General features: G+C 42.9%; 1 protein-coding gene across 1 annotated transcript in view; it reads right to left on the reverse strand.

The window, feature by feature from the left end:
- Nucleotides 1-2,645: 2,645 nt before the first annotated feature.
- The window catches only part of LOC139789246 (netrin receptor DCC-like), a 35,140-nt gene continuing 23,759 nt past the window's right edge, over nt 2,646-14,026 (reverse strand). Inside the window, exons 7-9 of the mRNA XM_071729746.1 lie at nt 11,187-11,399; nt 7,540-7,682; nt 2,646-5,084 (exon numbers count right to left, since the gene is read on the reverse strand). Coding sequence (XP_071585847.1) covers nt 4,995-5,084; nt 7,540-7,682; nt 11,187-11,399 — 446 coding nt within the window. The 3' untranslated portion in view covers nt 2,646-4,994. The remainder of the gene's footprint in view (nt 5,085-7,539; nt 7,683-11,186; nt 11,400-14,026) is intronic.

The following is a 14,026-nucleotide window of genomic DNA, read 5'->3' on the forward strand; positions in this document are numbered from 1 at the left end:
AGTTGTATCAAAACTTTATTTCTTAAACCAAAAAATGCACCATTGGAATAACATTTCTATAAAAAAAGGAATATGGGACTGTTCTACAGTGCATTACAAAACCCCCTTTTGCTTCATGTCGTAGTATACAAGATTGCGTGTAGAAACAGTCCTTTTTTTTTTTTTTTCTTGTTTTTTTTTTAAACTGTAAGCAAGTTTCCTTTCTCATAGAATAAGATTTACACTTAAATATTGCAGTCACTATTCTAATTTGGTTAACAATGCTAGAATCTGACAATTTAACTGTTTAGAGGCTCCAAATGCAACCTTTAGGCCTTTTGTAACGACGAGATTTTTTTTTTTTATTTCTTTCAATCTAAGGCTAGTTAAAGCTGTAGTAGAACCCATTTCTATCAGAGAAAACATCTCACTAGTACTCTACAGATTTTTTTAATTACCTTGCAAAGCCGTTTCAGTGGCCTCCACCAGTGCCAGGACATGGAATCAGCAGACTGGAACCAGTTTGTCACAGCAGCCAGGAGGGTTGTGACAGTGCCCAGTGACACAGTCCTGCTGGCCAAACTTCCCAAATCCTCCCCTTTTTCCCACCCAAATCCCTGGGCGGACATGGGAACACTGCAGCTTTAACAGCCTGCTCTAGGTTTCCAGCCAGGTGTCCCTTGGTTGTATCAAATTAGCAAAAAAAAAAAAAAAAAACCAAAACAAAAAAAACCCCAAAACCCCCTGCTCTAAATAATAAATTAAATATTATAAAAAAGTCCAACCCTCCCCTCCCCAACCTTCCCATCCCAAAAGTGGGGGCAATTCCCAAGCAAATGCCGGAATTGCCCAGGTTTATTTTACAGGAATAAAAAGAGCATCGTTCCCTCTCCTCCCAACGGTGCCTTCCCTCCATCTGCAGCATCCACCAAACCTGGCTCCACCACATCCTCTCCTCCAGCCCAGCACGAGGATGCATTCCATGCCTTTTTTTTTGCTGAGAATATTAAAATAATAATTAAAAAAAATCATAAAATCAGGTGATGGAGCCTCCCAGAAGCCAGTTCGACACCAGAGAGCACATGATGAGGATGGGGGATAATGAAGCCAGCAGGAAAAAAAAATCCCTGGTTCCCTCTAAAGCCAGGATTTTGAGTGAAAAGAAGCTTTTTTCCCTCCAGCTTCCAGGTAGCAAAAGCTTAGAAATGAGGCTGCAAGGGGCTGCAGATCTCCTGCCTTCTCCTTGTGTTGCCCAGGGGGGGCTCCATCTTCTTGGGAATTTCATCGTGATGCTGAAACCTTTCCTCCTGCTTTCACCAGGGGGGTGGCTAAAAATGGGCCCTGCAAGGGTTCAAAATTAGCTGCCAATTAGGAGGATCTTCTCCTTGCCCACCTCAGTGAGCTACAGCAGAAATTATACCTTGATCTATACCAAAAATTCTAGGCTGATGCTTCCCCCCACCCTTCCCTGCCCTCCCATCCTTTTGCCTGGGGTTGCACCATGGGGTTTTTTTTGTAAGCAGATCCTGCAACCATGCCCAGAAGCTCTGGAGAAGCTTTTTTCCTAATAAAATCATTGAAATCTTTAAGATTTTCAAGGAGGGAATCAAGGCAGACATGCAGCTGCCTGAGAGAAGGGGTTGGGGAAAAGATGCTCCTGTAAAAAAAAAAAAAATTAAAATAGTCAAAGCTACAAAAAAAAAAAAAAAAGCAGAATCTTATTGCAGCATCCAGCATGGGATGTCCCAAGAAGCCTCTTGGCTGAAATTTCCAAATTTGCTGGAGCACCAAGCAAGGACCAACCTTCCAAGCAGCTACAAACTTGTTGGGAATCCCTGGGATGGGCAAATCCTGCTTGGAGCTACCTCTGTGCTTCTCCAGTTTGGAATTCCCAGTTCCTAAAGGGGAGGATGGAGAGGGCCAGAGCAGCCAAGGGGAGATGAGAATCCATGAGAAGCACAAAGAAAAAATTTGGCAGTGACTAAAACTGTGTTCCCAGGAATTTGACATGATCAGGAGTTTATCCACTTGCTGATTTTCCTCCTCCTTCCAAGAATTCAAAAGCTTCCCAAGGTGGCTCCACAAGGGGACATCTCAGCAGGCAACAGAGATGCTGAGACCCCTGAAATTTGGAATATTGTTCCATATTTAGGTCTTGGAGTGGACAAAAAAAAGGGGAAAAACCAGGAAAGAAAAAAAATATTTTTTTTTTTACCTGCTGGGGTTTCTTTCCCATCTTTTTATGGCAGGTATTGATTTTTCATCCTATTTTCCTGATAGTGCCATGGCTCAACCATGGTTGAGCCAGTCATGGGCTAGAAATATTCTGACAATTTTGGAATTTGTCCAAAATCCACAGGAAATCCTCAGCCAAGCTCAGTGCCAACGCACAGAGCATCAGCACTGGAAAACCTGGAAGTTTTGTGCTACAACATTTAAGTTTTGCAAGGAGCTCACAGAAGAGGTGAAACTTGAAAAGAAAACCCTGCTTACTAATTAGTTGGGAACTGTACAAAAATCATCCTCAAAGGAAGGTTGGGAATGTCTCCAGGGCTCCTTAGGACAACACCATCCCCAAAAATGGGGCTGAGGGGAGGTGAAGGTTCCAGCTGAATTTAAAAAAAAAACAAACTGCAAAAGCAACCCCCAAAATCAGGTTTTTTTTCAGTGGAATAATTGAGCTTTACTGTCAAGTCCTAAACTGAAATCAGAGTAGAAATATCTTTGTGATTTAATTTGGAAGAGGAGCAGCTGTGCTGCTGGTTGTTCCTTTCTGGGGGTTGAGGACATGAGGACTCATTTTGGGGTGAACCTTGGTCTGGGAGCTGAAATGTTGATTTAAATATAATTTTCAAGTTTAACTTAAATATACATTGATTGAAAATAGCTGGGCTTGAAAAAATGGGGTCAAGCTGCAGACATCCAGGGTTTAGTTTTTAAATCCCAAAGAGATGCTTGAACACAACAAAAAGGTTGAGCAAGCCCAAAATTTAATTTGTGATTAAAAAAACTGAGAGAGCTCTCACCTTGTGCTCCATTTGGGACAATTTCAACCTCTGCCTTCAGTTTGAGTTGAAAAGGAGGTTTCAGAGGGTCCAAGAGCTGAGCTGGGGGGTCTTGGGGGAAGATTTAAGCATTTTATTCCTAATAAAGGTTAATTGGTTACAAGTCTTTCAGAAAGGGAAAGGCTCATGCAAACAAGACCTCCTCCCTCTTGAGAAATATTTCATTAAGATCTCAAGTAAATTGAATAACAAGGCTTTTTTTTTTTTTTTTTTTTTTTTTTTTTTTTTTTTTTTTTTAAAGGAGCATTTTTACAACCATACTGAAGTTCCTAATGAAGCATTTGAATCCCTCCTTGACATCTGATTTTCCTTTTCAGCACCGGGCTGTAGAAAATCATCTGAATTCTTACTTCTGTTGCAGTGCCATTTTACTCCAAATATTTCATTGGGAGATTCACATCTAATTAGCCACCTAATAAAAGGAGCTATTAGGTTGTAAAGATCCTATCCTTTCCATGCTCTTTTAAAATTATGACCCACTCAAGCTTGAAATCAAAGGCAGAGCTGAATGGAATAATTCAGCTGAAACTCTCTTCTTGCCTTTTTGCAGCCTCCTAACTGATCAAGATGCAAATTAGCTCCCTTTTGGTGATTCAGCTGCATAAACAGGGATTAACACTGAATGCAGCTGAAAATTTAGCAATAAAATGCCTACACACAATATTTTCTCAAGTCAACCACTTATCCTTGACGAAAACCAGAGGAATGTGCAGTGAAAACCCCAGGACCAGGAGAGGGAATCCCTGGAGGTGGCTCAGAGTCTCCTGCTGCTTCTCCCTGATGTTTTCCTGGACTACTGAGATCTCAACCAACTGTTACACTTGTGGAAAAACCCTCCTGATAAATTGTTGGGTTTTTTTTTTCACAGGCCCTGCACCCAGCACCCACCGCTCCTTCCTCATCCTCATCCCAGGCTGACAGATCCACGGAGCAGATGCCAGGTGGACGGAAAAGGGAGGTGTAAAATCCAGCTCTGGTTTTCCTCCCTGTTCCAGCTCCCCGTGGCTCCATCCATGCTTCCCAACATCATCCCAGGGTGGCCCAGCACAAAACCTGGAGCAGGGAAGGACGAGGCGGCGGCGAAGATTTGACGTCCTCTGTCTGTAAGGCTGCAGCAGTGCAGACTTTGGTTGTTTCCCCCCCCCCTTTTTTTTTTTTTTTCTTGATACACTGCTGGTTCTCTGTTTGCCATCCAGAACACATTTCATGCTGGGAGGATTTGCCAGCACTTGGTTCTCCAACAACTCCTCCATCCCCACCACTGCGTGACGAGTGATGGAGAGCGACGCAGGGAAGGAATCAATTTGTCTTTTTGCTTTGTGCTGCTGGGGAAAAACCTCCAAATCTTCCTCTTTTTTTTTTCTTTTTCTTTTTTTTCTTTTTGGTCTGGTGGTATGATTATTTCCTATGGGTGTTTTTTTTTTTGCAACCAGTAATTTTTTGAAAAAAACCCACAAACCAAAAAACCAAACGAGCGACCTCCAACACTGTCTCCTTAAGGGCCTGGTCTATGTTTAAAACCATTCTGGCATGAGGTAAAACTAGATCTAGACAAAGAGCTACAAACCTCTACGGAGTAAAACATGAGTTAGTCAGGACAACTCCAGCTCTACAACAGACTAAGAGATCAAAAGAAGGAACCCAGTGGCCTCGGCGATGACTCCGCGGTGGCGATGTCATTGGCCTTGCCACCTTCCTTCCATCACTTGAGCTGCCAGATCTACAGTTCAGGAACATTTCTTTCCTTTTTCTTCTTTCCTTTTTTCTTCTTCTTTCCTTTCTTCTTCTTTCCTTTTTCTTCTTCTCATCATCCCTTTAGAGAACGTTGCAGGACTTGCACCGTAGGGGTGCAACCAAGGAGATGATTTGATGGGGGGGTTGGGGATGGGATGGGGGAAATCTTGGGATGCTGCAATGCTCCGGGGTCATTCTCCCAGCAGCAAGAGCTTATTAAAAGGCTGAGCCTGTGATAGCATTCAGTTGCTTCATTAGCCCCTCCAAACTGGCCATCTGTTCACTCAGGTCATCCTGCTCATAAACCTGCCAGGGGGACAAAGACACACACAGGTCAGAGGCACAAAATGGCACAAAATCCCACACTGGTTTGGGGGGGAAAGGACCTTAAAGATCCAATCCCCCTGCCATGGACAGGGACACCTGGAATCCTCCTTTCAGGAGCTCCAGGGGGAGTTCTTGAGGTGGGGTTGGCCCAGGAAAAGCTCTGACAGTGCTGGGTAAGGCACCAAGGGAGGATGGAGCAGGCAGCTTCAAAGAACAAAAAGAAGAAAATTCCCTAAATTTTAGCCTTTCCACAAATTTTAGCCTTTCTCCCCAAATTCTGAGCAAAGAATGAGCAATACTTGTGGAGTGGGAGCAGCATCTCTTCTGGGAGCTCAAGCTGTGATGAAATAAGGTTCTGAGAAATCCCAATTTGTGGTACCAAATGTCCTGGGTTCAATTATTCCTGATGCCAGGAATTGCACCACTGAGGGCATTTCCCCTCCTGTTCCCCTTCCAGGAGCAGATTCCATGTCTCCTCCATCCTCTTGCATCCCTACTAAACTTGAAGCAAAATTTCACTTGTGCATTCATCAGACCCAAACTTTCCATACCCATGGATAAAGCAAAATATTTCTTTCCATTTTCTCTGAAAATGGAAAAGGATTCAATAAAAGGTGTTGGCTCAGTGAAAAAAAAAGAAAAAAACACTCTTGTGCAAGCAGATGAAAAGGGGTGATATATTTGCATTCAATATATTTCTTTTTTTTCCCTTATTCCTTTTCCTTTGCTCTGTTTCATCTCCTGGACCACGTGAGAGCTTTCCCTCTGAGAGTCTTAATAGGGAGTGAAAAGATGATTCTAATTCCACCATTTTTTTCACTTTCACTTATCTCCTTCTTCAATGTTCTTTTCCTCACCATTATCTGGTATTACTATACACTCAGTTTCCCTGCCAAAATTATTTCCTTCCCTTATCACACTCCTCACCCCTTCTTTCTCTCCACCTCCTCTCTCAGGGTGCTCAGGAGGGGCTGAGGAAGTTCTCCTGGGGATAATAACAACACAGAACTGTGTGAAACTTACTCCTTGCCTGGAGCACCCACCCAAAAAGTTCCTTAAAAGCCAACAGAAAAATTTTAGTGGCTGCCAAAACTTTTTAGAATCAGGGAATGGGTTGGTTGGGTTGGGTTGGAAGGGAGCTGAGAAATCCCCCATTCCCAACCTTTTCCATGGGCAGGGACACCTCCCACCAGCCCAGGGTGCTCCAAGCCCCATCCAACCTGACCTGAGACACTGCCAGGGATGGGGCAGCCACAGCTTCTCTGGGAAACCTGGCACAGGGGCTCAGCACCCTCAAATTCAACAATTTCTTCCAAATGTCCAACCTAAATCTCCCCTCTTTTAGCTTCAAACCCTTCCCCCTCATCCCATCCCTCCCTGCCCTTGTCCCAAGTCCCTCCCCAGCTTTCCTGGAGAAAACCCTGAGATTTGATGGGGAGCAACCTAAAATAATAACCATAAAAAAAAGCCCTTCATGTATGCAACTCTCTGATGCTGTGCATAATAAAGTGATGCTCACACAGGAGAGAATCCAATATTTTGCACAATGTTTGACTTTGGTTTGTCCTGGAGAACTGAGGAACAATCCCAAAGCTCAAACAGGGTTGCAAAGCTGAGGGCTTCCCCCCAACCTGGCTCATCAGCTGCCCAGAGGCATGAGACAAGGTTGGGTTTGTCCCAGGATTTGGGGGTGAATGGACCTGGGTGAGGTTTTCTCAGCAAAATTCTGAAGTTTGAAAAACCAAAAATTAGTTATGGCAAAGAACCAGTTTCAACAAGTTCCTGTAAAAATAATAATAAAAAAAATAGAAAAAAGCTTTGAAATGATAAAAATGCTTTCTACAATATTAATTTAAGCCAACTACATGGTTTATAAAAGGGTTTTTGGCACCTCCAACCTCTCCTTGTCAACCAAGGCCAGTGTCTCCTCACCATAAATAATTCCTTCCTTCTATTTGGTCTGAATCTCTGCTCTTTTAGTTTAAATCCCTCACCCCTCATCCCATCCCTCCCTGCCCTTGTCCCCAGTCCCTCCCCAGCTTTCCTGGAGCCCCTTCAGGCACTGGAAGGTGCTCTAAGGTCTCCCTGCAGCCTTCTCTTCTCCAGGCTGAACATCCCCAACTCCCTTATCCTGGCTCCAGAGCTGCTCCCATCATTTCCATGGCTTCCTTTGGACTCATTCCAACATCTCCATCTCCTCCTGGTGCTGGGGACCCCAGAACTGGACTCAGCACCCCAAGGGGGAGAGGAAAACAGGAGCTGAATCCCATCCCTCAACCTCCTGGTTACTCTGATGATGATGCAGCTGAGTTTTGCTCCTTTTCTAAGAACTCTCAGCTTAATACCTTGGGTAAGGAGAGTTTTAACTAAAAATTAATGTGCTAATTGGGTGCTGAACTTTGGAAGAAGGGTGGCTCAGGGAGAGGGTTCTTACATTGGTGGAGTCCTCTGGCTGCTTGTGGCCATCTTCTGTGGCCTCTGGGGCTGTGGGCACGGAGACAGGCAGCAGAGGTGACCTGGCTTTTCCTGCCAAGCCAAGGGATGCTGTTTTAACCTGAGCCTTGGGGAGGTTGGGCCCTGGAAGAAAAAAAAAAGAAGGCAAATTGAGAACTTGGGAATATGGGGGGAAAAAAAAAAAAAAAAGATCGCAGGGAAATTTGGGGATTCGAGGCAAAATCAAAGCAAAAATCCCAGCTCCCCAAACCTCAGCAAAAAGATGGCCACAGAAATTCCCACCCTCTTCCAGCTCCAGTTTCATAGCTAAAAGACTTCTAAAAACTTCCAGACTTCCCTGGAGCTCCCAGTAAGAGCTTTGGGAACAGCTGGCCCCAAAGATTCAGCCTTCTCAGAGGTGCACATTCAAATATATTTATTTAAATATATTTTTAAAAGAAAATTAAATGGTTTTCACTTCCACTTCTTAATAAAAAACCCATTTTTTCCTCAAAACCTGGAGGGTGGGCAGCGGGATGTGTACAGACACTCAGAACCCAGCACTTGGGTCTGAACCTACAAAAAAATTAATAAATGGACCCCCCCAAAGTCAAATCCACTCCAAGCCACCTGATGTAGCTTCTCCAGGGGCTTTTTTCCCTCTTGATTTCATCCCTTGTCTATTTAACCCTCAGCTCCTGGCTTTAACACTGCAACCCTTTACTCTGAGCTTGGTTTTTAGGTTCTTTTCTTCCAAAGAAAAGGGGGAAAATAGGGGAAAAGACAGAAAAGCAGCAAAAAAAACATCTCATGGAGCTGATTTTCTTCTCAGGCTTTCTTTTCCCATTTGGCACTGAGAAGGATTTATCCCAATGTCCAGGCAATATCCAGCTCCTGCTTTTTACCCTGAGATTTTTTACTGCCTGATTTCTTCCTCTCACTCCTCACCTTTACTTCCCAAGCCATTTGAACATTAAAAAGATTATTTTTTCTTTTCCAAACCAGCAAAGAAATAAATCCTGATCATTGCAAGTCATTTGAACATTAAAAAGTTGTGGTTTTTTTTTCCAAACCAGCAAAGAAATAAATCCTGATAATTGCAAGCCTTTCCCTGCTCTCTCCCAAGCCAGTTTGGGGCAGGAGGAAGGAAAATCAAGCTCAATTCTGCTTTATAACAAAAGGGTTTTTTTTTTAGCTCTGGGGTGATTCCAGGAAGACTGAGATTGGATTTCCAGTTGGAAACTTGGATTTCCAACTCCACTTTTTTGGTGAAGTACCAATAGGAAAAAAAAAAAAAAATTTTTTTTACCATCTGACACAAGATCCAGAAGCTTGAAAATGCTGAAGTTTCAGACCTGTGAAACAAGCTAAAAAAACCCACCCCTGGACAAACTGGATTTTCTCTCACCTCCCACTTATTTCTGTAGGAGAAAAATGACCTCTTAATTCAGGTTCATTTAAAGTGCAGCTGATCAGCAAGACCTAAAAGGAATTTTCATTTAGGAGTTTAAAATTAAAAAAATTTTTCCTGTCCATTGGTGGAATTTATGTCAGATCTATAATGCAAGAAGCTCAACACTCCATCAAACATTTTCTATTTAACCTGAAAGGGGAATAAGTCAAATCACTTATATGCTGATGGGTAGGATTTGCAAAAAGGGGGGGCTGGAAAAACCATGGAGCCATTCAGGAGGAGGATTAGGGAACTGCAAGTGCTCCATCACAAAGCAGTGATAAAAAAAACCATAGAAAACATCAATGGGAAGGGCTTAATGGGTTCAGCCTTACTGGGGTCAGAATGAAAAAGGGAAAGAAAAAAAAAAAAGGAAGAAAAAAGGCAGAAAAATGGTAGATTTAGCCCTGGCTTAAGCTGAAGTCCTGACCCAAAAGCAGGAGCACAACCTTTTAATTATTTATTCACACCCCCGTGGCAAAATCCACCCCACAATTGAAGAATGGTCTCTGCCTGTCTTTTTTATGAACCATATGATAGAGTTTAACAGATAATTATAATGCCACTACTGAGTAGATAAAATATTAGAGGAGATACCTTAATGCTTAAAGTTAATCAAAGCCAAGAAAAAGCTTTGTGCTCATCTATTCTCTGGGTAACCTCTCCAGCACCCTCAAATTAAAGACTTTATTCCTAAAATCTCATCTCAATCTCCCCTCTTTTAGCTTGAAATCCTTCCCCCTCATCCCATCCCTCCCTGCCCTTATCCCAAGTCCCTCCCCAGCTTTCCTGAAGCCCCTTCAGGTACTGGAAGATGCTCCAAGGGCTCCCTGGAGCCTTCTCCAGGCTGAATCCCAACTCTCCCAGCTCCACAGGAGAGGTGCCAGATATTTCTATCCCACTCAGGAACATCCCAGGTTTAAAAGGAAAATTCCCACATTGGAATGTTACTTTCTCTAACCTGAGGAATAGAATGGATTCATTCCTCATGACATTTTTCTTCCACTTGGGACATTTTTACATGGTCCGGGCACTAAAGTAACAGGGCATTAAGTCAGAGACTTCTCATCACTTAAACCAATTTAAAAAAAAAACCCTGCAAAAGCAGTTCTCCAGAAAATAAGGATTTATTTACTCCTGCCTGTTGTCAGAAAACTGGATTACTGGATGATGGATAGCAGGTGCTCCCAGGAAAAGTGCAGAGAGGTTTTGGTAGCTTGCTTGTTGCAAACATCCTCCTCACATATGCTGCGCAGCCCTTGGAAAGCAGGGCTGGGAAAGAAAACAAAAAATCAAGCCAGAATCTCAAAGGTTTTCTGAGCCAAAATGGAGATTGGCCTAGCTAAAGGAGCAGGGCAAAGAGTTCAAATGAGATCCCAGAGATTTCATACAAATGGCCTCATTTAACCCAAGGGGAAGGTTTAAAACAGCTCTAGAGATGTTTTAAACACCTAGAGATGTTTTAACCCCCTTCATTATCAAAAAGGCAAACCCTGAAACAAGAGTCAAGAGTCTGGCACTGGTTCAAGCTTCCCAGGAGATGGGAAACAAGACCAAGTGATTAATTTGGCATCTCATTTAATTAATTTTTATCCTTTTCTTGTTAACTTAAGCTATTGTCTCATCCTCAATGTTTAAGCCAGAATGAAATACTGGATCACAGAATCAGAGAATGGCTGGAAGGGAGCTCAGAGTTCATCTCCAACCTCTCATCCAGACAAGGATGCTCCAAGCCTCATCCAACCTGGCCTTGAACACCTCCAGGGAGGGGGCAGCCACAGCTTCTCTGGGCAATCTGTTCCAGAGTCTCAGCACCCTCCTGCTGAAGAATTTCTTCCTAAAATCCAGGCTGAACCTATTATCCTGCACTTTAAATCCATTTCCCCTTGTCCTGTTCTGACACTCTCGGGAAAAGTCCCTCTGCAGCCTTCCTGGAGGTTCCGTTCAGGAACTAGAAGGCAGCTCTGAGGCCCCCCCAAAGTCCTCTGAACAATCCCAGCTCCCTTGAGGTTCTCCAGCCCTTGGATCATCTTTGTGGCCTCCTCTGGACTCGATGATGATGATAAAACTGGAGAAAAGTTTTTATCCACTTCCCACCCTACGACCGCTCCCTGATATTTCTTCGAGCCCCGCTTCCAATCTTGTCCTCCCTTGATTTCCTCAGGAAATTCCCAAGTCAGGGGTTCAAACCATACCTGTTTGAGGCAGAAGTGGTGTGTAAGGGACCTTGGGTTCTATTGCACTCATGGGAGGAGGTAGCAAGGGGTTGGCAAAGCTGTGGAGAGGGTGGGTGGGGCGGACACAGGCAGTGGGAATGGTCCTGCTGGGAGCATCCTCGTGGTTGGAGTGCTCAGGCTGGGTCTGGGGTAGCAAGGAGGGCTGCTGGGGGGCTGTCCCTTCAATCCCCCCTGCAAGAAAGCAAGCAAGAAAAAAAGAAAATGAAACCAAAGAACTGTTGGTGAGGTGATGGGTTTTGGCGTTTTTTTTTCACATCCCGTTTCCTCCTCCTCCGTTTTGCAAGGGATGGAGTCAGCTTCCACCCTCTAAAAAAGCTGCAGGAAATCTGGAAATGGTTCCCTCAGAAAGTAAATGACAAGCCAGGGCCATCCAAAGATCAGAATATTTCCCTTGGAAAAAAAAAAAAAAAAAAGCACAAACTCCAACCCAATCCCCAAGCACAACATTTTCATCTCCTTTTCTCGGTTTAAATATTAAAAATCAATGAACACACAAAGACTTCATGTGGAGACTGGAACAAGCTACAAGCAGGGAAACTCATCATGTGAAGCATGGCAGTGCTGATCCACTCCTAGTGGAGAAAACTAGACATAAAAAACAACAACAAAAAAGGCTTAATTAATTTCCACATAACCAATCACCCATCCTTGGTGATCATCATTTTCCCTGGAACATTTGGTGCGCCAAACCAGGACTTTGCTGGTTTATTAACCTATATTCAAACCAATTCTTCAAAGATAGATATAGATATAGATATATATATATATTCAAACCAAGGCTATATATATTCAAACTAAGGCTTTCAGGGTTCCACCTCAACCATTTAATACAGAAAACTGCTTCCCAGGGCTCTACAGGGCTTCTCAAAAGCAGCTTTCACTATCAACCTCTGGCATGGAGAATCCAGAAGAGAAGCAGACACAAAATTAAGGCAAACCAAGCTGAGACAAAAGAAAAAAGCCCTCTAGAAAGCCATGTTGTGCCCAAACTATACATTGAAATCTTAGTTTGATTGGACAGGTTTCAGGATGGGTGGGTATGGTCTAACATCACCAGGACTTGGAAGGCAAAAAAAAAAAAAAAAAAAAAAAAAGGTCATCTTGAAATTTATTAGCTAAGAAACCATCTCATCCTGCCAGCTAATAGCAGAATAATTTCTGGGGGGTGTGGGCAGTGCAGAAAATACTGGGTAGGAAGAGGGATAAAAGAAGTCACTGACATTCCCAGGGCATCACTTGGACTTGGGGCACAGCTCTTCACCCACCACTGACTTTTGGCCATGATGAGAAACTCCCTGCTCACTGGTTCCTCCACATTCTTCAGACTTCCAGGAGGTTGAGAAAACAAAGAAAATAATAGAACTAATGAATATCTGATCATCAGGTCCAACCCTGAAGCAGAACTCCCAAGACACCACTAAATCCTGGCCCTGATCTCTGCATCTCCCTCCAGGAATGGCTTTCTGCCCCTGGGTAGCAACCTGACAACTCTAAGGATTTCCAAAAAAACAGATTATTTTGTTCTTCTCAGAGAAGTGTAAATGGAATAAACAACAATCTCCAATTTTTTTTTTCCTTAGGACTGATGGTTGGACTCCATGAGCTCCAAACTCCTTTCCAACCATGATGATTCCATGATTACCTTTGGTTTTTTCCAGAAAGCAGAATCCCAGCTGACTTTTAAGCTTGGTAATACCAGTAATGATCTTCAGTTGAGTCAAATATTTTGGTGGGTAAAGAAAATATCCTGCTCTGCATGGAGGTCTCCTCCAAAAACCAACGAGGGCTTCTTTGGAGAAGCCTTGGCTAAAAACTTTATTGTATTCTAAAATAAATATAAAATTATGAAAGGAATATTGAGACTTAACCAACCAGATTTGTGGTTGGTTAAGAACCACATTAAGAAATGTGGCTAAAGAAGAAATAACCCTGGAACCCATTAAGAAATTATTTCTTAAGAATTAAGAAATAACCCTGGAAAAATTCCCACTTGGGTTTGGAGCTCTGGGCTCTGCCCCAGCCTGAGGGAAGGAAAAATCAAACAGAAAAAGCAACAGCAACACAGAATATGTGCTGGCAGATGGGGACTTCAAATGACTGAACTTTGCTCCTCATCTGGTCATGACTTTTTGAATTTTCACAGGGTTTTAAATATCATTTGACCCAGACTATACACCTGCTGCCAAACCAGGGCATCATTCCTGGTGGGAATAGCACAAGCAAGTGGTTATTTTTACTGCAATTATTGCCTGGTTGCTTCTCTCCTGCAATTTTAGCTCTATCCCAAAGAATATTGGGGAAAAATACTTTTTAAAAACTGCTAATACAATCCTGAAGCAGGGGAGCGTGGCAGAAACACTTGAAAATCCTCTGTGGCTAAACCCAAAGAATTACATAGTGGAAAAAAATATTATAAATTGCTTTGCTGATGATATCTGGAGGAAAAGAAAAAAATGGGAGTTGCTAAACATGACCTTAAGCATAACTCCATTCCAGCTCTCATCCCCTGCTGAACCCAAAGAGTGACTAAAAATGACCATTACCACTAAGGCCAGAAAGCAGCTGCAGAAGGGATTAAAGCTTCCCAGCTGGAAGAGGAAACTCCCAACTCCAAGAGGAAAAGTGCTCAGGAAATATTTTCTGTAGATTGAACAGATAAAATGATTTCTAGTCCATAATACTTTGCTCTGGCCATCTCAAGCTATTAATCTAATGGTTGTTTTCTTGTTTGGGTCCACAGGATTTTCAATCCTTTTTAATACTAGGAAATAATACTAAAAAAAAATAACATTTTCTGA

Source organism: Heliangelus exortis, chromosome W (assembly GCF_036169615.1).
Source record: "Heliangelus exortis chromosome W, bHelExo1.hap1, whole genome shotgun sequence".
NCBI lineage: Eukaryota > Metazoa > Chordata > Aves > Apodiformes > Trochilidae > Heliangelus > Heliangelus exortis.